Consider the following 24,746-nt stretch of genomic DNA (forward strand, 5'->3'; position numbering starts at 1 on the left):
GGCTTCAACAGTACATGAACTGTGAACTTCCACATGTTCAAGCTGGATTTAGAAAAGGCAGAGGAACCAGAGATCAAATTGCCAACTGGATCATCGAAAAGCAAGAAAATTCCAGAAAAACATCTACTGCTGCTTTATTGACTGCCAAAGCCTTTGACCATGTAGATCAGGACAAACTGTGGAAAATTCTTCAAGAGATGGGAATACCAGACCACCTGACCTGCCTCCTGAGAAATCTGTATGCAGGTCAAGAAGTAACAGAACAGGACATGGAACAGCAGACTGGTTCTAAATTGGAAAAGGAGTACGTCAAGGCTGTATCTTGTCACCCGGCTTATTTAACTTATATACAGAGTACATCATGTGAAATGCTGGGCTGGATGAAGCACAAGCTGGAATCAAGATTGCCAGAAGAAATATCAATAATCTCAGATATGAGAATGACACCACCCTTCTGGCAGAAAGCGAAGAAGAACTAAAGAGCCTCTTGATGAAAGTGAAAGAGGAGAGTGAAAAAGTTGCCTTAAAACTCAATATTCAGAAAACTAAGATCATGGCATCTGGTCCCATTACTTCATGGCAAATAGATACGGAAACAATGGAAACAGTGACAGACTTTATTTTTTTGGGTTCCAAAATCACTGTAGATGGTGACTGCAACCATGAAATTAAAAGACGCTTGTTCCTTGGAAGAAAAGCTATGACCAACCTAGACAGCATATTAAAAAGCAGAGACATTACTTTGCCAACAAAGGTCCGTCTAGTCAAAGATATGGTTTTTCCAGTAGTCATGTATGGATGTGAGAGTTGGACTGTTAAGAAAGCTGACCACTGAAGAATTTATGCTTTTGAACTGTGGTGTTGGAGAAGACTCTTGAGAGTCCCTTGGACTACAAGGAGATCCAACCAGTCCACCCTAAAGAAAATCAGTCCTGAATATTCATTGGAAAGACTGATGCTAAATCTGAAACTCCTATACTTCGGCCATCTGATGCAAAGAACTGACTCATTTGAAAAGACCCTGGTACTGAGAAAGATTGAAGGCAGGAGGAGAAGGGGACGACAGAGGATGAGGGTTGGATGGTATCACCAACTCGACGGACATGAGTTTGAGTAAGCTCCAGGAGTTGGTGATGGACAGGGAAGCCTGGCATTCTGCAGTCCATGGGGTTGCAAAGAGTCAGACATGACTAAGTGACTGAACTGACCTGAAACAGATTAAAGTACTGTAATTAAAGTAAAGTAAATTAAGAGTCCAAGAAGGAAAGAATTGATCAGTAATAGGAATTTAGTGGAAGCTTAGCAGCAAAATTTATGTTCTCTAAAATTTAAGTTCACTGGTTTTTAGAGAAGAGGTTATTTCTTTGATAAGATTATCATTCTTTGATATATAAAGAATATAAAAGCTGCAGAGTCTGTAGTTCCTATAGTTAGTATGAAAGAAAACGCACTGAAGCTTCTGTCTCATTTACAGCTTTCTTCACGGATTCCAAATGTTATTCCTGTGTTTGCACCCTAAAAGCAATATGTATATTAATATGTGCTTCTAATTGAAAAAAGATTTTGATGACTTGGTAGAGTGTAAACTTTAAATGAAAATAATTTTGTAAACACTGGTTACATTGTATGAATTTCAGACAGGCACTTCTGCACACATTTATTGTTCCTGTATAATAATGTGCCTGCCACTGGGCTCAGTATGTCAGTCAAGCTTCCATCAGAAAAACAGCTGCATTAAGAAGTTTAATCATATTAAGAAATTTATTGCAAGGAATTGACTTACATAGTTATGGGGGCTGGCTAAGGAAGTCCAAAATTCACACAGAATTCACACAGAAGGCAGGATGGGCTAGAAACTCTCAGACAGAAGCTAATGCTTCCATCCATAGGAGGAGTTTCTTCTGCCTGAAGGAAACCTCATTCTGCTTCTAAGAACTTTCAGCTAATAGGATCAGGCCCACCCAGATTATGAAGAATAATATTCTTTACTTAAAGTGAACTCATTGTAGATGTTAGTCATGTCTTCAAAATATCTCTACAATAACACTGAGATTACTGTTTGATTGAGTAACTGGAGACTATGGCTAACTAGCTAAGTTGACACATAGAGCTATTAATATTACACCTGGCAATTTAAAATTTATAAAGGCAAGCAATTTTTATTAGCAAGGAGCTTATAATTTAGTTGGGGTGATCATAGTTTTCACCGTGACAAAGTATGTGGATTATGCTGTGCTTAATTGCTCAGTCGTGTCCAACTCTTTGTAACCACATGGACTGTAGCCCACGAGGTTCCTCTGTCCAAGGGAATGTCCAGGCAAGAATACTGGAGTGGGTTGCCATGCCCTCCTCCAGGGGATCTTCCCAATCCAGGGATTGAACCCAGGTAGATTCTTTACCATCTGAGCCACCAGGGTTATAAGGTCCTTTATTGTTTCTGTGGAAGTTACATGAAAACACCATTGAAATTGGGGTTGGAAACCTGGGTTTGAGATGTATGTGAAGCTCGCTCAGTCGTGTCCGACTTTTTGCGACCCCATGGACTGTAGCCTACCATGCTCCTCTGTCCGTGGGATTCTCCAGGCAAGAATACTGGAGTGGGTTGCCATTTCCTTCTCCAGGAGATCTTCTAACCCAGGGATCGAACCCAAGTCTCCCGCATTGCAGGCAGACGCTTTACTATCTGAGCCACCAGGGAAGCTCAAGATGTATATCTCCCATTAATGGCTTGAGAACCTTGCTGAAGACAAGGCCTCATGTGAGCTTCAGTTTCCTGACCTGAAAAATGAGGATGGCTAACCTGTCACTCAGAGTTGAGTTCTAACTCTAACTCACTTGTTAGAACTTGGATTGCTTGCTGGGTGATTGTGGTGGTATCATCATCAATATGGTTATTCCAGTGCTCATTCTGCAATAAAGTATGAGACCACATCATTTACTAAGAAACTGCTGTTTGCTTAGTGTCTTCCTAGGCGTTGCAAATGGATATAAAATAAATGCATCATATCTGGTTTTGGGTGGAACCTGAACATTTTAGTCACATAGATAGATGTTGCTAACCATTTCATGTTTGCTGGTAGACGTTGCCCTCCTAGGTAGCAAAGTTGTGCACTGTGATATATGCAAGTGTTATTTCTTTACCTTTTGGAATTTGTACTATACAGGGAACCTCTTGGTTTCTAGAACAACTTGGGTAACCCCATGTCTGAGTTGGAGGGATTCATTATATTCCTGAATCTGAATTTACAAAGGACTAAGACATAAAATTTGCTCTGAATTTTTAAATAAATTTACCTTTGATTCTATGGGAGATGTTTGAAATAACATTGGTCATTTTTCTGCTAAAGCAATGGAATTTGATAAAGACTTACTTGGATTCTTCTTGTATACATGATTTGCCCTTTGGGGGGAGAAAAGCGTTAAAGTTGGTATTTTCTTTCATATTTTTCTTAGATGCTGCACCACCTGACAGCAGTAAATGTAAACGGAAGGTTCAGGGTGTCTGTTTTGCCGTGATGTGTAAAGACTACCTTGGGACGTAGATCATTAGCATAACTTTGAGACATGAAACATGCATTTACTGACCACAGCATTTGGTCGCATTTGATTCTACTGCAATTAGATCCTGCTCGCTTCTATAAACTGGCCAACTTTAATTTCCTGGCCAGAGTCAACTATTGTTACCTAAGTAAGACTTATTAACCCTCTCTGTCTAATGCACACTTTATTGCTGTGTATGTAGTCAGTGTATTAAAATTGAAGACATTGCTAGTAGAAATTACACTGTTTTACTTACTAGTATTCTTTTCCTTTCAGTCTAGTTTAATTGACCTCAAGGAACATGCATCTTCATTAGCCTCAGCAGGGCTGAAAAGGGACTCCAAATTAAAATCTCTAGAGATAGCCATTGAACAAAAGAAAGAAGAATGTAGCAAATTGGAAGCACAGTTAAAAAAGGTAAGTGATATCTAAGAAAAAAACATACTCATTTTATAATGAATTGATAAAATAGGAAAGGAAGAGACATTTTTCAAAAAACAGAAACCCCTTATCTTTTGTCATCTGCTGATAAAAGGATTAATTAAGCAATCTTTATTCCTAAGAAGTCTGCATCAGATCTGTCTCTGAACATGAAAAGTTATCTTAGGTTTCCTGTCTGGGGCAAAAAAAAAGCTTGAGAAATAGATGAAAATAGTAGTAGAAGTGAAAAATATTATAAAGATCAGCCATTACTCTCTGGGCAAATCTCAACCATAAAGAAAGATAAATGTTTTACAGTAAAAGTTTTCAATAAGTCAAAGAATCCAGGAGCCCTGTTATACATTGATAAACTTTTACTACTTTTCAGAAGCAGGTCAGTTTTGGGGGAGAGGGGACTTTGCAGAAGTTTACCCAACAATATTAAATTTCTAGAAGTTTGTGAAAATAGTCAAATCCTTGGAAGCTCTATGGATTGACTATACTTGACCAGAAATGGCCTTAGTGTTTTAGCAAGTTTATATGTTTAAGGCTTCAGTAAAGAAAACAGGGTCTTTGCATTGCAGTATTAACATGTTTTCTCTGAACTGGACATTTTTGTGGAGTACATTTCCAGTCATGCATCCTTCCTTTGACTTTTTCCTTGTGTTGTTTGGTACGTCTGCATTCATTGTTCACGTAAAACTCATAACATTATGAGTTTAAGCATTTTGTTTCCCTTTGACAATTATAAGCTTATTCAGAAGAGATGATAAGAATCTAAACAAACAGACCATATAATAAAATGTGACTGTGTATAATTCATAGCACACTGAAATGGGGATTCGTTTGCCAAAGTTATAAAAATATATGATATGGATAATAGGGATGTAAAAGCATCATATATCTGTGGAGAAATTCTTCTGGATATTTTAAAACTTAATATACTATTTCATATGCATGATGCAATGTATAACTGAAATGTGATTATTCTGTGTTCATGTCATCATAGAATTTGAGGAAACTGTCATGAGATTCCACACTAATCAAGTCCCCTTAGTAATACAGAAAAAGATAAATATATGGATCAAATCTCTTTACAACAAGAGCCAGAGAATCTTTTTATTACAAAGTCTATTTCCTAATCCACTCATCATCTCACTTTTTAAAAGTAAAGTCTATTTAAGCAGAAATCTCAAGCAATAAATAGAGTTTAAATTGCCCCTTTGAAGGTGTTTAAATGGCGATTGACTTGGCTATTTATGCATTGGGTGTATGATATATATTCTTGACACATATATGAATGTGTTCTGCAATATGTTATACATGCATATGCATATCAAGAAATGAACCTATGAATGGTACTTTTTATATAATAAACATTTTTGTGATCATAAAGCGGACTCCAAGATAACTCTGTGAGAGAATTTTGTTGGCTCCCTGTGGTGGTTCTTGAGTCATCTCACCTCACTTGAAGTATGCTAGGTCCTGAAGGAGGACTCCCACTATACCTGGGCATGAAAACTGCCTTTCATCAACTCTGAGGAACCGTTATGGAGTTGAGGGCATTCCACATATTATGTCTTCAGATACATACTTGACCCCCTCCCTTTTAGTGTAAGGCATCTATGGAACTGGCAATCCTCTTAAAAGTAAGAGGTTCATATATTGATGTTCATAGTTTCCATGAATATGACTTAGCTAGTAATAGGTGAACATCTGTACAATTCAACTTAGTGTCTTTCAACATAGTTAGAGTTAAGCTGCAAAGTCAGTGAAAGCATGTGATTTCCTTAGACTTTCAGATAGACATCATATACTGAAATTTGTAGATCAAATCTGATAAATATTTTAGTATTATTCCTGATAACATTTCAGCATTCTGCCACATCCCCAGGATTGAAGTAACAAATATGGTTATCTTGCTGTAAAGGACCTATTTAATTTATGAAAAGATAATTTATTTCTAAGTATATACATCTTGCTTATATTATCTCCTACGTGCATAATACAGTGAGATTAATAAGGTAATTATAATATAAACATTTTTATACCTAACGTGCAGTAATTATTTTATTATTTTTGGCCCTCTACATCAACCAAATTCAAAAGTTTAAAATACTTTTTCTAGTAGCCTTTAATTTCTGCTAATAAATAATTCCATAAAAACCTCAAGTACCCATCACCTTAAAAAGAATTGAAGTCTACATGAAATATTTTAAAATATAAGCCAAAAATTTGTGAATATACATATATACACATCATTTACTCATGGAAAAATAAGCAGCTATAAAAGCTTAAGGAGTGTCTGGGCCTCCTTTTAAATAAAAGGGTATGTGACTTGTGAATAAAATATAAAGGGTTACTAAATGAAAGCTGAAAACATAATAGTTTTATTATGTCATAAATAAACCATGAGTTCCCAGTGGAGTTTTGCTCAAGATTTGTGAGCGCTCAGGTATTTTTGCCATAAAATCTATACAACATTGGTGATGTGTTTAGCTGAACAGAAACCTTGTCTGCTAGTGACAGTGGAATCCAAATTGTGATTTAAATCTGCTTTTGTCTTATAAACAATGCTAGAAATTGGTAAGATGAGTTTTTAACAGAAAAGTTTGTGGAGGACATTCATACGCATAGTTGCTTTTAACTCTTTACTGCACTATGTCAATTTAAGACATTTCCAAATAGTTTGTGTTGAAAATGGTCACTAAAGGCAGAAAAGGAACTTCTTACACATTCCATCCCACCTCTTAAAAACAGCTCCACACACCTGGTCAGCCAGATTTCAAACTCAAGGCAGCTGCCAAAGTAAGGCCTGTGAGCACTGTGGCACTGACAACCACCCTGTGTCTATAGAGAACTCGCTCAGCGTCAGGCAGCAAGGTTATCAGGATATATTTCTTCCTTCCCCATCTTTCCAGTTTTGTCGATGAACTCCAACTTTGTTGTTGGAGTTTCACTTGTAAGGAAATCTTTACTCATATTAGTGAGTATTTAGTGTTCAATACGTAGACATAAATTTATCTTGTATGACTAGAAATCATTTGAGAAGCAATAGCAATTCAGAATGCCATGATTTATGTTATTTAAGTCATTTTCCAATTAATATCATCTTTGAGGAAGGTATTTTTTAAAACCACAGTAAAATTATCATTTACTTCATCAAAGTTGAAGAAAAATAAATTCTTGCTCTTCAAAGGAATGTCTTGGCTTAAAGCTTACAGTGTTTCACCGTCTACCCCTTGACATTGAGTCCCAAATTAATGATGCAGCTATTTAAGATCTATAATTTGAGGATGCTATTTAAAATAATATTTAGTACATTTAAATCCACAAACATTTATATCTTTTCCACAAAATAGAAGAGCATTATAGATTCTAAAGGACTTAGAACATAATAGGATAGACACTGAAAACTGTTATTTTTTAATTATGAACTACTAGTAGGAACTGGTAATAGACAATGGGTAATACTGCATTTTGGTTCCCTTTAATCTTCCTACTGACTTAATTCTTTTCCCATTTACTGTTAATCCTGTAATGTCTTGCTTACTGATATTTTGTTATTGCTAACCTGCTGTTTGCTAATCTATATTTTTCTAAAGTTAGACTGAATAGAAAAGTCAAGCTTGTGTTAATATAAAAGAAGAGCTATAAATTCAGTGATAAGATTTAATTAATCTTTTATTATTACCATCTTTGAAGTTCAGGTAATAAATTGCAGGCTTGGCCAAGAGCACTTCTTCTGATTCATTGCTAGAGGCCAGCACTTCATGTATCATCAAAAGTGGACAGCTTTCTTTATTTCATGGGTTATTTAACTTGAGAAAGGGAAAGTAACACAAACCTTAAATTTCTTATTCCAGCTATTCTTTTAAAGGAGCCAAAGTCAACATTTCTGTTTCCCTAGAGCCTCTCACTTTCACTGTGGAATGTTTAGAAACTGAAATTTCTTCTTTTTTAACCACCAGTTTGTCTGTGCAAATGCACTGAATTTGTTGAGCTAATGCTGTTTTTCTGGATCTTTCCTTCTTTCCCTGTCTGTGCTTCAATGCCTCCCCAACTTTGCAATGTAGCAAGCTGAGCAGTTGTTCAATCAGATGTACAACCCAGTAAGTCGTTTCTGAAAGTTCCCGCTGTAACATATAAAAGCATGAGGATCCATTGACCACATGTCACAGTGTGCCATATTGGGGAAGTTTTGAAATCTTTATGACTCTCTTCCCATTTCCGTTTTGTCAAAAGAAATGACCTGTTCAGAGGCCATTGCCATTTCTTTTGTCTGTGAAATTTTAAAATTAAGAACTCAAAGAAATATTGCCAGCTCTGGTATTATCTCTGTATTAACTCTGCTGCTGCTAAGTCGCTTCAGTCCTGTTCGACTCTGTGCAACCCCAGAGACGGCAACCCGAAAAACTTAGGTCAGCTGCAGATCTAGGCTCATGAAATCTTTCCCACATTCTTCAAACAGAGTTATCTATGCCAAAAGGAAAAACATTTGTAAAATAGTAAACAACTCAATGTATGTTATATTCAAGTGATAGAAGTTAAAATAGATTTAAATTTTAAAGTAGGGCTATGCCCTTTGAGATTGCTAAATGCCTAAAATTATTATGGGTTTTGCAAGGGTTAAAAACATGTCATTTGAAAACAATCTAAAATATACTCTCCTAATAACTGTAACAATTTTGATTATAGCTTAATGGTTCAAAAACAAAAAATAGGTAACTAGTAAAATTATGTGTAAAATAGCCCAGATGCCACTGCTAGTTTTTTGTTTGTATGTTTTTTATCCTAATGACAGGTGTGTATCTATATGAAGCAGTTTGTTTCTTTAACTTATTAAAAAGGAAGGGGATTTTGTCAACTCAGGTGACTTAATGGGAGAAATAATACATAAAAGTGAATGGGATTTGTCATTTGGCAGATATGATCTGTGCTATCTTGCACTCTAATTACTTCTTGTTTATAAATTCCCATTTTGGGAAAAAGGGATAGCAGGGATAAAGGAAACAATTCGCCCAAGAACTTTTTGTTAAGTTACTGCTCCTAGTTGTATATAGCATGATACACAAGATGCTTGGGTGTGTTTATTCAGATTCAGCCTCCACCCTTCATCCTTGGAAACAAATTTTGCTTTAGGAAACAGAATTCTTCAAGCCTCATTGAGCATCTTTATTAACCTCTGTACCCACATATGATTTTTAGCAGAGGAACAAAAATAATCCAAATTTCCTTTCTCTTAATATTTGAATGGACATATTAATAAGCAGGCTCAAGTGAGTGGAGATGTGAAGACAGATTTAAAACTGGGATATCTTCATGCTTGAACATTAACCCTGAAGAAAGTATGTGTTTTCTTTAGATCATTTTAAAGAGATGTAAAGTAATCACACTGAAATTGTATCACACTTACTAGTTAAGGACAGGAAAAAAACAAAGTATATCAGGTTTTGGGGTGTATGGAGGGCAAGTGGGGAGGGCTTTGTTGCTCCAGCAGCTCTGATTTACCTAATTTCTGATAGGAATTCACCATCCATGTCAGGATATGTAGGGCCAAAGAAACAGTTCTGTTAAGCTGTAGACCATTTCCAGAAATAGCGATGACATGGTACTTACTGGATTTTCCCTTTACTCTAACCCAGTGATGGGTCTTTAGGATGCAAAGGCAAACTTTTCAGTCCTTTAGGTGACCAAGTCAAAAGTCATGGACTAATTTTTTCTCCCTGAGTTAACTAAGCTAACCCATTGTTTGGACACACTGGGAATATAGCCAATTATTAATATAGCCAATTAATATAGGTTATTATTCTTTTTAAAAATATATTTTACTGAAGTATATGGGATTTACAATGCTGTGTTAATTTCTGCTCTAATAGTAACGTGATTCAGTTATACATATATATTATTTTCCATTATGGTTTATCACAGGATATTGAAGCTAGTTCCCTGTGCTATACAGGAGGATCTTGTTTAGTCATTCTATATGTAATAGTTTGCATCTGCTCATTCCAAACTCACAATCCATCCCTCCCTCCCTCTTTCCCCCTTTCTGGTTTGTAGATAAGTTCACTTGTGTCATATTTTATATTCCACATGTAAGTGATATCACATGGTATTTGTCCTTCTCTTGCTGATTTACTTCACTTAGTGTGATAATCTCTAGGTCCATCCATGTTGCTGAAAATGGCATTATTTCATTCTTTCTATGGCTGAGTAGTAGTCCATTGTATGTCTGTGCCACATCTTCTTTACCCATTCATCTGTGGATGGGCATTTAGGTTGTTTCCATATTTGGCTATTGTGAATAGTGCTGCTGTGAAGAGAGGGGTGCATGTAGCTTTTTGAGTTAGGGTTTTGTCTGAATATATGGCCAGGAGAGGGATTGCTCGATCATATGACAACTGCTTTTAGTTTTTTGAGAAACCTTTATACTGTTTTCTATAGTGTGCTGCTGCTGCTGCTGCTAAGTCGCTTCAGTAGTGTCCAACTCTGTGCAACCCCATAGACGGCAGCCCACCAGGCTCTGCTGTCCCTGGGATTCTCCAGGCAAGAACACTGGAGTGGGTTGCCATTTCCTCCTCCAATGCATGCAAGTGAAAAGTGAAAGTGAAGTCGCTCAGTCGTGTCCGACTCTTAGCGACCCCATGGACTGCAGCCTACCAGGCTCCTCCATCCATGAGATTTTCCAGGCAAGAGTACTGGAGTGGGGTGCCATTGCCTTCTCCGTTTCCATAGTGTATAGTTCAGTATTTTAGCTCCTCTTGTCTGCAGATAGTCTAAGGGGTCAGTTTGTTTTTTAGACTGATAGGTATGCAACATGATGAATTTTCTATCCTTTATAGAATTTTTTTTAAATTGTCTTTTTTCCAGTTATAAAAATAAGGTTAGGGACACAATGAAGAGTTTGCCAAAATATGGATGGATATAGCAGAAAATAAAAGTAGTAAGACATCTTACTGCACAGAAATAATAACTAGGAACATCTAGGTTGTTCCCCACCCAGACATCTTTTGACTGACTGTCAGTATTCTTTCATCTCCTGTCTCCTTTTCTGTCTTTTTCCTTCTTTCTTTCCTCTCTCTCCTTTCCCTCCCTTTTCCTTCCTTCTTCCCCTTTTTTCCTTTTTTCTTCCTTTTCTCCTTAGCTCCATTCTTTTCTTTTTCTTGTCTAATACTCTTTATTTTCACCAAATTGTCAAAGTTTTTATTGACTTTTATATCCTGTATTTCTTACGTATCATCAAAATTTTCTCATATATTCCTCCAAAACACCATTTTAATGGTTGTAACAATATTCTACTCTATGTGCTCATTCTCCAAACGTTAATCATTTCTTTCTTCTATTTTTTTTCTTTGCCAGTATAAATAATAGTCCAAAGAGTATCTTTCCATGTTAATTTCCCAACATTTATATTTTTTTAGTAGAATAAAAAGAGGGGCCAAGGACTTTTAAAAGCTCTGAGTAGTGCCTGATATGTCACATGGTTCTTCCAGCTCTGAACAAAGGCATTCTGTCACATCTAGACCAACACACAAAAAAACTTTCATTTTACATAACTTTGACACATGCATGGTGGAATATTTTTCTCACTTTAACTTTGCTATCATTAATTACTAATGTGGTTGAAGTTTTTAATTCATTTATTAGCTGTTTGTAGTTTTCTTCTGTAAATAATTTGAAGTGATTTAAGCACTTGTTTTTGAGTTTTTTGTTTTGCTCATTGGCTTGTATGAGTTATTTTCTGCTTTATATGGAGGTTTTCTCAGATTTATGGCAAGATTTTATTTACTTTAATTTTTTTCTATAGAGAACTATATGTTCTTGACCTGTATTTCCCTTTAGGATTTCCTCATTGCCTTGTGCTTACAGGTCATCCTTGAATTTCATTAATATTCACCTATATTAGGTTTTTTAAATGTTACTTTTTATATCCATTTAACTGCATCTATCTTTAGATTGTTTTGCTTCATGTTGAGTGGTGAGGTTCCATTGCTTGTGGGATCAGAATTTTATTTATCATGGCTTTATAATATTTTTAAACATCTAGTGAAACAAATTCTATCCTACTACTTTCTGCTTTTTATTCACTTTTTTTTTAATGTTCTTAACCTTTAATTTTCCATCATTCCAGGTAAACTGTAGGATCATCTTGCTAATTTAATAGCACAATTGTTCATTTTAACTTGATTTGTATTCAACATCCAAAATAATTTTAGAATGATATTGTTCTGATATTTTTTATTCCAATTTATGAACTTGATACAGCTTTTATCTATTTCACTTATCTTTTATAGTTAAGTTTTTTCATTTTCCTATTACATGCCTGTGATATTTCTTTTTATGGATAGCCTAAGGCATTTCTATGTATATAATTTTTAAATTACTGTTATGAGTTGTGTGTTTCTCCTTTTGTTTTCTAACCAGTTGTTGGTACCTAAGAAATTTATTTTATTCTTATTTATTTTAAACATGGCCACCCTACACAATTTGGTGAACTATAACTTGTTTTTGTTAAACAAGATTATTTTATAGTCAGTCCTATCTCCACCGGTGTAAACTAAAGCAGAAAAAATAAGAATTAAGCTTTGATGTCTTCCTGGGAGCATTTGTTTCTTAGAGTAGAAATAAATTTTCTACTTTTAGAAACTTTTAACTTTTGTCACTCCATTTTGTTAAGTGATAGTCTAATGTCATTTCCTAGGAGTCTAAACGTTGCCTATGTATCCCTATTACTTCTTATAATAATAACCTTTCTGCAGCTTAACTACCAGTCTCTACTCTTGAATGAGTTTTGTCTTGTCATTAAAAACACTGTGCCATTTCTCTGCAGTTGAGTTCTTTGCTTCCTTTAGTACTTAATTTGAGACAAGTAGTATCATTTTTCTCAGCAGTCTGCAAACCTTCTTTGCTGTAGCCCTAATGGTTATTGTGCTCAGGGATCATATCCAGAAGTCTCTTATGAATTTTTAATAAATATTTAGACCTGCCGAGTCCTAAATTTAGTGCTTCATTTATATCCACATTGTTGCAGGGCAAATGTCTGATTTGGAGGTACTGGGGGTAACCGTGCTAGCGGCCAAGACACATTTGAGACCCCTCTAATGTTTCTACACATATGAGTATCCGCTGCGTGATCATATCCTTTGAAATCCCATCTCTTTTGCAAATTCATCTTTGAGTTTGGTTCAGTTCAGTCACTCAGTCGTGTCCGACTCTTGGCAACCTCATGACTCACAGCACGCCAGGCCTCGATGTCCATCACCAACACCTGGAGTTCACTCAAACTCATGTCCATCGAGTCGGTGATGCCATCCAGCCATCTCATCCTCTGTCGTCCCCTTTTCCTCCTGCCCACAATCCCTCCCAGCATCAGAGTCTTTTCTAATGAGTCAACTCTTCACATGAGGTGGCCAAAGTACTGGAGTTTCAGCTTTAGCATCATTCCTTCCAAAAAACACCCAGGGATAATCTCCTTTAGAATGGACTGGTTGGATCTCCTTGCAGTCCAAGGGACTCTCAAGAGTCTACTTCAACACCACAGTTCAAAAGCACCAATTCTTCGGTGCTCAGCTTTCTTCACAGTCCAACTCTCACATCCATACATGACCACTGGAAAAACCATAGCCTTGACTAGATGGACCTTTGTTGGCAAAGTAATGTCTCTGCTTTTCAATATGCTATCTATGTTGGTCATAACTTTCCTTCCAAGGAGTAAGTGTCTTTTAATTTCATAGCTGCAATCACCATCTGCAGTGATTTTGGAGCCCCCAAAAATAAAGTCTGACACTGTTTCCACTGTTTCCCCATCTATTTGCCATGAAGTGATGGGACCAGAGGCCATGATCTTCGATTTTCTGAATGTTGAGCTTTAAGCCAACTTTTTCACTCTCCTCTTTCACTTTCATCAAGAGGCTCTTTAGTTCCTCTTCACCTTCTGCCATAAGGGTGGTGTCATCTGTATTCTGAGGTTATTGATATTTCTCCCGGCAATCTTGATTCCAGCTTTTGCTACTTCCAGCCCAGTGTTTCTCATGATGTACTCTGCATATACGTTAAATAATCAGGGTGACATTATACAGCCTGATGTACTCCTTTTCCTATTTGGAACCAGTCTGTTGTTCCATGTCCAGTTCTAACTGTTGCTTCTTGACCTGCATATAGATTTCTCAAGAGGCAGATCAGGTGGTCTGGTATTCCCATCTCTTTCAGAATTTTCCACAGTTTATTGTGATTCACACAGTCAAAGGCTTTGGCATAGTCAGTAAAGCAGAAATAGATGTTTTTCTGGAACTCTCTTGCTTTTTTGATGATCCAGTGGATGTTGGAAATTTTTTTTTTAATTTTATTTTATTTTTAAACTTTACAATATTGTATTAGCTCCGCCAAACATCGAAACGAATCTGCCACAGGTACATCCGTGCCCCCCATCCTGAACCCCTCTCCCTCCCCCCTCCCCACACCCTCCCCCTGGGTCATCCCAGTGCACCAGCCCCAAGCATCCAGTATTGTGCATCGAACCTGGACTGGCGACTCGTTTCATACATGATATTATACATGTTTCAATGCCTTTCTCCCAAATCTCCCCACCCTCTCCCTCTCCCGCAGAGTCCATAAGACTGTTCTATACATCAGTGTCTCTTTTGCTGTCTCGTACACAGGGTTATTGTTACCATCTTTCTAAATTCCATATATATGCATTAGTATACTGTATTGGTGTTTTTCTTTCTGGCTTGCTTCACTCTGTATAATAGGCTCCAGTTTCATCCACCTCATTAGAATTGATTCAAATGTATTCTTTTTAATGGCTGAGTAATACTCCATTGTGTATATGTACCACAGCTTTCTTATCCATTCATCTGCTGATGGGCATCTAGGTTGCTTCCATGTCCTGGCTATTATAAACAGTGCTGCGATGAACATTGGGGTACACGTGTCTCTTTCCCTTCTGGTTTCCTCAGTGTGTATGCCCAGCAGTGGGATTGTTGGATCATAAGGCAGTTCTATTTCCAATTTTTTAAGGAATCTCCACACTGTTCTCCATAGTGGTTGTACTAGTTTGCATTCCCACCAACAGTGTAAGAGGGTTCCCTTTTCTCCACACCCTCTCCAGCATTTATTGCTTGTAGACTTTTGGATCCCAGCCATTCTGACTGGCGTGAATTGGTACCTCATAGTGGTTTTGAGGATGTTGGAAATTTGATCTCTGGTTCCTCTGCCTTTTCTAAAACCAGCTTGAACAACTGGAAGTTCACAGTTCACATACTGCTGAAGCCTGGCTTGGAGAATTTTGAGCATTACTTTACTAGTGTGTGAGATGAGTACAATCATGCAGTAGTTTGAGCATTCTTTGGCATTGCCTTTCTTTGGGATTGGAATGAAAATGGACCTTTTCCAATCCTGTGGCCACTGCTGAGTTTTCCAAATTTGCTGGCATATTGAGTGCAGCACTTTCACAGCATCATCTTTTAGGATTTGGAATAGCTCAACTGGAATTCCATCACCTCCACTAGCTTTGTTCATAGTGATGCTTTCTAAGGCCCACTTGACTTCACATTCCAGGATGTCTGGCTCTAGGTGAGTGATCACACCATCATGATTATCTTGGTCGTGAAGATCTTTTTTGTACAGTTCTTCTGTGTATTCTTGCCACCTGTTCTTAATATCTTCTGCTTCTGTTAGGTCTATACCATTTCTGTCCTTTATTGAGCCCATCTTTGCATGAAATGTTCCCTTGGTATCTCTAATTTTCTTGCAGAGATCTCTAGTCTTTCCCATTCTGCTATTTTCCTCTATTTCTTTTCATTGATCGCTGAGGAAGGCTTTCTTTTCTCTCCTTGCTATTCTTTGAACTCTGCATTCAGATGCTTATATCTTCCCTTTTCTCCTTTGCTTTTCGCTTCTCTTCTTTTCACAGCTATTTGTAAGGCCTCCCCAGACTGCCATTTTGCTTTTTTGCATTTCTTTTCCATGGGGATGGTCTTGATCCCTGTCTCCCGTACAATGTCATGAACCTCCGTCCATAGTTCATCAGGCACTCTGTCTATCAGATCTAGTCCCTTAAATCTATTTCTCACTTCCACTGTGTAATCATAAGGCATTTGATTTAGGTCATATCACCATTTAGGTGAATGGTCTTGTGGTTTTCCCTACTTTCTTCAATTTCAGTCTGAATTTGGCAATAAGGAGTTCATGATCTGAGCCACAGTCAGCTCCCCATCTTGTTTTTGCTGACTGTATAGAGTTTCTCCATCTTTGGCTGCAAAGAATGTAATCAGTCTGCTTTCGGTCGGTGTTGACCATCTGGTGATATCCATGTGTAGAGTCTTCTCTTGTATTGTTGAAAGAGGGTGTTTGCTATGACCAGTGCGTTCCCTTGGCAAAACTCTATTAGCCTTTGCCCTGCTTCATTCCATACTCCAAGGCCAAATTTGCCTGGTACTCCAGGTGTTTCTTGACTTCCTACTTTTACATTCCGGTCCCCTATATTGAAAAGGACATCTTTTTTTGTGTTAGTTCTCAAAGGTCTTCTAGGTCTGCATAGAACCATTCAACTTCAGCTTCTTCAGCGTTACTGGTTGGGGCATAGACTTGGATTACTGTGATATTGAATGGTTTGCCTTGGAAACGAACAGAGATCATTCTATCGTTTTTGAGATTGCATCCAAGTATTGCATTTTGGACTCTTGTTGACCATGATGGCCACTCCATTTCATCTAAGGGATTCCTGCCCACAGTAGTAGATAATATGGTAATCTGAGTTACATTCACCCATTCCAGTCCATTTTAGTTCGCTGATTCCTAGAATGTCGATGTTCACTCTTGCCATCTCTTGTTTGACCACTTCCCATTTGCCTTGATTCATGGACCTAACATTCCAGGTTCCTATGCAATATTGCTCTTTACAACATTGGACCTTGCTTCTATCACCAGTCACATCCACAACTGGGTATTGTTTTTGCTTTGGCTCCATCCCTTCGTTTTTTCTGGAATTATTTCTCCACTGATCTCCAGTAGCATATTGGACACTTATCCACCTGCGGAGTTCCTCTTTCAGTATCCTATCATTTTGCCTTTTCATACTGTTCATGGGGTTCTCAAGGCAAGAATACTGTAGTGGTTTGCCATTGCCTTCTCCAGTGGACCACATTCTGTCAGACCTCTCCACCATGACTCATTTGTCTTGGGTGGCCCCACACAGCATGGCTTAATTTCATTGAGTTAGACAAGACTGTGGTCCGTGTGACCAGATTGGCTAGTTTTCTGTGATTATGGTTTCAGTGTGTCTGCCCTCTGATGCCCTCTTGTAACACTTACCATTTTACTTGGGTTTCTCTTACCTTGGACATGAGGTATCTCTTCATGGCTGTTCCAGCAAAGTGCAGCCACTGCTCCTTACCTTGGACAAGTCACCCCTCCTGACCTTGAACGTGGAGTAGCTCCTCTTGGCCCTCCTGTGCCCATGCAGCTGCTGCTCCTTGGACTTGGCATTTCTTCTCTCGACAGCCGCCCCTGACCTTAGACGTGGGGTAGCTCCTCAGGGCCGCTGCCCCTGACCTCGGACGTGGGGTTGCTCCTCTCGACCACTACCCCTAACCCTCAGTTCAGTTCAGTTTAGTCGCTCAGTCGTGTCTGACTCTTTGCGACCCCATGACTCGCAGTATGCCAGGCCTCCCTGTCTATCACAAACTCCCGGAGATTACTCAAACTCATGTCCATCGAGTCGGTGATGCCATCCAGCCATCTCATCCTCTGTCATCCCCTTCTCCTCCTTCCCTCAATCCCTCCCAGCATCAGAGTCTTTTCCAATGAGTCAACTCTTCACAAAGGTGGCCAAAGTATTGGAGTTTCAGCTTCAGCATCAGTCCTTCCAATGAACATCCAGGGATAATCTCCTTTAGAATGGACTGGTTGGATCTCCTTGCAGTCCAAGGGACTCTCAAGAGTCTTCTCCAACACCACAGTACAAAAGCATCAATTCTTCGGTGCTCAGCTTTCTTCACAGTCCAACTCTCACATCCATACATGGCCACTGGAACAACCATAGCCTTGACTAGATGGACCTTTGTTGGCAAAGCAATGTCTCTGCTTTTCAATATGCTATCTATGTTGATCATAACTTTCCATCCAAGGAGTAAGTGTCTTTTAATTTCATGGCTGCAATCACCATCTGCAGTGATTTTGGAGCCCCCCAAAACAAAGTCTGACACTGTTTCCACTGTTTCCCCATCTATTAGCCATGAAGTGATGGGACCAGAGGCCATGATCTTCGTTTTCTGAATGTTGAGCTTTAAGCCATCTTTTTCACTCTCCTCTTTCACTTTCATCAAAGGCTTTTTAGTTCCTCTTCACCTTCTGCCATAAGGGTGGTGTCATCTGCATATCTGAGGTTATTGATATTTCTCCTGGCAATCTTGATTCCAGCTTGTGCTTCTTCCAGCCCAGTGTTTCTCATGATGTACTCTGCATAGAAGTTAAATAATCAGGGTGACATTATACAGCCTGATGTACTCCTTTTCCTATTTGGAACCAGTCTGTTGTTCCATGTCCAGTTCTAACTGTTGCTTCTTGACCTGTACATAGGTTTCTCAAGAGGCAGGTCAGGTGGTCTGGTATTCCCATCTCTTTCAGAATTTTCCACAGTTTATTGTGATCCACATAGTCAAAGGCTTTGGCATAGGAAATAAAGCAGAAATAGATGTTTTTCTGGAACTCTCTTACTTTTTTGATGATCCAGCGGATGTTGGCAATTTGATCTCTGGTTCCTCCACCTTTTCTAAAACCAGCTTGAACAACTGGAAGTTCACAGTTCACATATTGCTGAAGCCTGGCTTGGAGAATTTTGAGCATTACTTTACTAGCGTGTGAGATGAGTACAATTGTGCAGTAGTTTGAGCATTCTTTGGCATTGCCTTTCTTTGGGATTAGAATGAAAACTGACCTTTTCCAGTCCTGTGGCCACTGCTGAGTTTTCCAGATTTGCTGGCATACTGAGTGCAGCTCACAGCCTCATCTTTCAGGGTTTGGAATAGCTCAACTGGAATTCCATCACCTCCACTAGCTTTGTTCATAGTGATGCTTTCTAAGGCCCACTTGACTTCACATTCCAGGATGTCTGGCTCTAGGTGAGTGATCACACCATCATGATTATCTTGATCGTGAAGATCTTTTTTGTACAGTTCTTCTGTGTATTCTTGCCACCTGTTCTTAATATCTTCTGCTTCTGTTAGGTTTATACCATTTCTGTCCTTTATTGAGCCCATCTTTGCATGAAATGTTCCCTTGGTATCTCTAATTTTCTTGAAGAGATCTCTAGTCTTTCCCATTCTGTTGTTTTCCTCTATTTCTTTGCAACCCTAGGGAGTATCAAACAGTGAGAATTCTTCTTTACCAGGGCTCATATTTTACATAAGGGTTCACAGGAAAAAGACCATTTTTCCCATACAAGGGAAAAATTTTTTTGTTAATATTCAGTGAGTTCTTCATCATTTTTATGTCACTGTAAGACTATGTAATCTCAGAGACGTGATAGCCTACATTACAAATGCTTTCACAGTCCTTGTGTAGGAACAGTGGCTTCTTCTTATGATTTTTTTTATTTTTTTATTTTTTGTGTGTGTAATAAAGTTTTATTTAAGTATTAAGGAGATAGAGAAAGCTTCTGACATAGGCATCAGAAGGGGGCAAAAAGAGTACCCGTTTGCTAGTGTTAACAATGAGGTTATATAATCCAAAGAATGTCTTGAGGTTGTAAAGACCTCATCAGACCTACTCCCATAATTTACATTTTAAGGTAACACTGTCCTCAGGCAAGATACATCCTTGTAAAGACCAAGTCTACTCCCATAATTAACATTTTAAGATAACAAAAGGTTGAATCCAAAGACTGTCCTTAGACAAGATACATTATTGTTAAATAATCCTAAGGAATGTGGAGAAAGAAAAAAAGCTTGTCCTTTCTTCCTCCTTGAGAATTCCAGAGCCCTCTCTCCTTGGGGACCTCTGGACTCCCTATCAAGGGAGTCCTCCCTTCCCAGAGGAAGACCTCTGGATTTCCCTTGCCTAGGAACTGACTCTCTCATTCTCCCCTTTTCTTTTAGGAGAATTATGTTGCCTAGGGAAAAGGGGTGTCGTTCTCGTTCCATAACTACTTCCGAGCTGACAAGGGGCGTTGTCCCTAATTTGGTGAGGCAGCATATTCTCCTAATCCTCATATTGAGGATATCTGATCCAGGGACCCCAAATAGTAGCTGGAGGAAGCTACAGCAGTAGCAGGAGTTTGAGCAACCATTTGTAACTTAAAAGCTTTCATGCGGCTGGAAACAAATCCAGTTATACAATTACAGATGCAGGGAGCAAACAGCAAAAACACAACATTCATAATCAAAATTAAAAGTCACAGTATGTCCATAGTTAAAGTGCAAAATGTTGCACCAGTCCATTTTAGGGTTGGTAGATGTCATCAGATGAAGAAGAGGCATCGCATGTGATTGTTGTCAAAGGTATTCACAGACTTGGATGATTTTTTTTAAAGCCAGTAGCTGAAAACTATTTGATTCACACATACCCTAGCTTCTCTGACACAATGTAAAGTTACAGCTATTTAAGAGAGAATTTGGAGCATGCATGTAGCATGTACTAACACACATATACACACAAACACAGATGCCTCACATTTAATCTAGGTTTTCAGTACTGAGAGAACTCAAATTATTTTCAAAATAACACTTAAGATTTGAAATTAGAGTTTTATATCAGACCATCCAGATAATTACTTATTTTTCTATGTTAATTTTAAGAAATTCCTTAGTTAAAAGGTATTATATTAATAATTATATATTTGTGTGAAAGGTCTTAAAAAGTATTAAGCATAAATTGGTTCTTTTTATTTTGTACAAGGGTAACTTAAGAAAATTATTTTGAACTTTTATTTATGTTTATTATAAATAACTAATTGTTTCATCTATGATAAGAATTTTCTTTTTGAAACAGTTGTTATAATATACAAAATTTGAATGTTCTAGATGTAGTTAGCTGGAATTGTGCAAGAATAATTTCCTTTCGCACTAAGTTTCCTAAGCACATAATTTCCTAAGCACAAAGATACATCATTATTAGTTTCCAGGTATATTTTTTTACTCAGCTATTATATTTGGTATTAATTAATTAGATTTAAAATAAAATTTAAATTTTACAATATTTTAGATTTCTATAATCACCATAAAACTCTCTTCTAAAAAGTAATATTTTGTTCATAACTGAAAATTATGTGACAATTGGAACTTCCTTTAGAAGACTGAAATAAAATATAACGTTTAGAGTAGTTTATATACCTTGTTCTTCTGTTAAGATATGAACATGTTATTGCTGCTGCTGCCAAGTCGCTTCAGTTGTATCCGACTCTGTGCGACCCCATGGACTGCAGCCTACCAGGCTCCTCCATCCATGGGATTTTCCGGGCAACAGTACTGGAGTGGAGTGCCATTGCCTTCTCCAAAAGTGTTGTTAATAGACACTAAACCCCTAAAGATCTGTAATAGAGTAACAGTGCATAAATTTAACAGATTATTGCTAAAACAATAAGCAGCATGAAAGAAGAGTCCTCAGATTCGTTAGTTAGTGTTCTGCTTATACTTCATAGTCATGACTAATCATTTGTTGGAGAAAAATGATTTTTTATTTAAATTGTTAAGGCCCATCTCAAAGAGAGAAAGTTATTTAACATTACCATTGACTATCCCCCGCCTAGTTTCACAGCAGGCTTCTGGACTAAAGTTAATACTTTCCTTTCTAGGCACTTGGAATGATGAACTAACATTTTATTGAAAATAATCAGTGGCTAACTTTCACAAGAGTAGTGTTAATAAACTTGTGTTTTGTCATATTGGTACTATCAATCCTGGTATCGTTTTAGGCATGTTTGCTTTTAATTTTGATTTGGATATAGTATTTATCTGAAATTTTGCCTTATTTCCTGAAATAGTTCTAAATTCTTTCATTAAAATAACTGCTAGGTATTGTTATATACTCCTCCTGAGTCATGACCAAATTTCTCTTCTGTGCTTGATTCAGACTTTTAAAACCAGTTCATATCAAAATCCCAAGCTTGCCCACATCTGTGAGGCTCCAAACTTTGTTTTGATTGTTCCCATTTGTGACAAATTTCCTTACATATGGAGATGGAAGAAACATAATTGGGGGACCCTCAAATTTTACTTACCTAATTTGTAATACAGACATTTTTGAAATGTTCTTTTCTCAATTTTCTGTTTCTATAAAATGCTTGAAAGTTGCCCTAAAAGTTACCAGAGATATTTTGAAGCAGAACCAGATACCTGGATTTGCTTTTTAAACTGACCTGTTTAATTGGAAAAAGGTAAATCTCTAATTAGGACAAAAAACGCTCACCAGTATTCCTTTGGTTTTAATGACAGTTGTATGTCTTTGAAAGTGATAATGTGCTTAATTGTATTTATGATAATATGTTCTGAAACCATTAAAAGAAAATCCACAGCAATCTGCATTTTTTAAGAGCTAGATTCCTGACTAGTGAATGAAGCTGTGTCTTAGATGAAAGGAATTGACAATTGCTTCCTGACCTTTTGGGGGAACTAATTTAAAACCAACAGATTCATAAGAAGAAGTACTTACTGTTTATTTTCATTCTAAACCTTGAATGGGTCAGAATGCCACAGTAGGAATTTGTCCAGGTAATGATTTATTGAAATGTATTATGTTTTTGCAGTGCCTAAAGTACATTAGGCCCAAATATCTTACCTACTTTTGACCCCCATCAGAAGCTTCCTGTCCAGATTTAAAAACCCATGTTTTAATTTGAAAAGGCAGGAGTACTGCCTAAATGCAAAGAAAATGCTTCCTTCTCTCTTTTTAAAGAGGAGGCTCTGGCCTTATAATTTTGGACAAGCATTGACTTTATAAACTCAATTTCCTCATGTTTTTTGTAATCCCCCCCCGCCCTGTATATATATCACAGTATAAGACACTCATGCTATACTAGTTAACAGTTTCAGCCCATCCTCTGCAAAGCTGTGATTCGTGCTGAGTACAGCTGGTTAAATTCTATGAAAGACTTCTGCCTCTACTGCTTAGGATGGATCAGGACTTGCCAGTCTCTAGTCATGTGAATCTGTCTTCTCTTGGGTCGTCACAAGGACCCTAGTGAATACCCGAAATCAGCTGTCACCCTTCATCTCTATATGACTCTTTCTTACAGCTTTTTATTGACTTAAATATTTTAAAAATCACATCTATCTACAGCTTTGTTTAATAACCTTGTCAAGAATTTCGGCACCCATGTCAAATGTGCTTTGACATAATCTCTTTTGCCCAGAAATCAGTAGATATTGATATGGAGATAAATAGATATATTTAATTCAAAAGTGTTCTTCAGGTTGTCTGTTCCTTTTAAAAGAAAGAATCATTAGCACCTACTAATTCCTAACAGACGGCAGGCCAGCTGTAAATTGGCTGTGGCCTTTGTTTTAATAACATGACCTAGATGTGGCATCACATGACATCAACAAGTGGAGATTCAGGATTGTTTTTTCCTGGGTCATCTTTATCTTGAAATGTTCCACAAGTCCCTTAACCACACTCACTTGCTAGGTTTAAAGACTAGCAATCTGTCTAATTTCACCCCATGCTGAAAACTTGCTTGGGTTTATCATCTTCTTTTCAAGCAGCTAAATTAAGGAATGTGCTCACATGCCTATCACGAGCACACTGCTTTTTCTGAAAACTTAGTAGGGAGGCTTCTCTAAGGTGCATGTAGTACCTTGTCTATGGAAAACAAACAACAATTTAGCTGTACAGCAAGCCCCACTGATGGGATACATATTATGAAATAATAATCACAGTAAAACCCCAAATGAGCAATACCTTCCCCATGTTTGTCATTTTCTAGTTTTCACTGTCCTTAGAAAGGCTTATTTATTTGTCCATAGTCATAAGACACAAAGCCAGATTTAGAATCTAGGTCTTACAACTAGAAATCCTGTACCCCTCTATTAAAACTCATGATAATAATTATCTTAGGAATAAAAACAACCAAAATAAACCACAGCAACTAACTGCTAGTTTTTTTGTGAATCTTCAAATCTGAGTTGTGAAAGGAATTTTTACTCATCAGAAATAAGCTATTAAAACATTTATTCATTTGAGTGCTCATAGCTGGTCGTTACTTGGTTCATTCTTTTTTGAATGTCACTGGTTGAGTAGTGTGAGACAACTGCCATGAAGCGGTTTTTAGCTGCCATAGAGTAATGGTATCAGAGTCTAAAGGAGAAGAGAATTAACATAAAATGATTGTTTCCTTTCTCTTATAATGTAAAAACTGTGCATTTTAAATGCTTTTCTGTTACAAGAGTAATGAGTTGATTAGTAGTACCACAAATAGAAGTATTTTGTTTTAAAAATGAGTATCTACAGTTTTGATAAGAGATGAACAGATTTTGATATTCATCTTAATTGAAAATAAAGTTATTAGATGAATAAACTCCTAAAGGCATGTTAGCTCAGGATTCTCTTTCAAATTATTTTAATTATAATGAAAAAACTCACTAGTTCTATTCTATTCTATTATAATGAAACTCCATGTACATACTAAATAATTAAAAAATAATGTTTTCTGAGAAATGTGGATAAAAAGCTGCGTGATACTCTGTTGAATTAATATATTTTTTCCAAGTCCTTTTGCATAGTTGAGTTTGTGAATAAGTAAATCTTAGACTAAAGAACATGAAAGCAAATTATTCCCCATCTATCCT

General features: G+C 37.3%; 1 protein-coding gene across 8 annotated transcripts in view; it reads left to right on the plus strand.

Moving 5' to 3' along the window:
• Nucleotides 1-24,746, plus strand: part of ERC2 (ELKS/RAB6-interacting/CAST family member 2) — a 997,915-nt gene that overhangs the window by 471,804 nt on the left and 501,365 nt on the right. For all 8 annotated transcript variants that reach the window (XM_055558162.1, XM_055558161.1, XM_055558164.1 and 5 more), the window contains one exon: nucleotides 3,817-3,957. In XM_055558162.1, coding sequence (XP_055414137.1) covers nucleotides 3,817-3,957 — 141 coding nt within the window. The remainder of the gene's footprint in view (nucleotides 1-3,816; nucleotides 3,958-24,746) is intronic.

This window comes from Bubalus kerabau, chromosome 20 (assembly GCF_029407905.1).
Source record: "Bubalus kerabau isolate K-KA32 ecotype Philippines breed swamp buffalo chromosome 20, PCC_UOA_SB_1v2, whole genome shotgun sequence".
Taxonomy (NCBI): domain Eukaryota; kingdom Metazoa; phylum Chordata; class Mammalia; order Artiodactyla; family Bovidae; genus Bubalus; species Bubalus kerabau.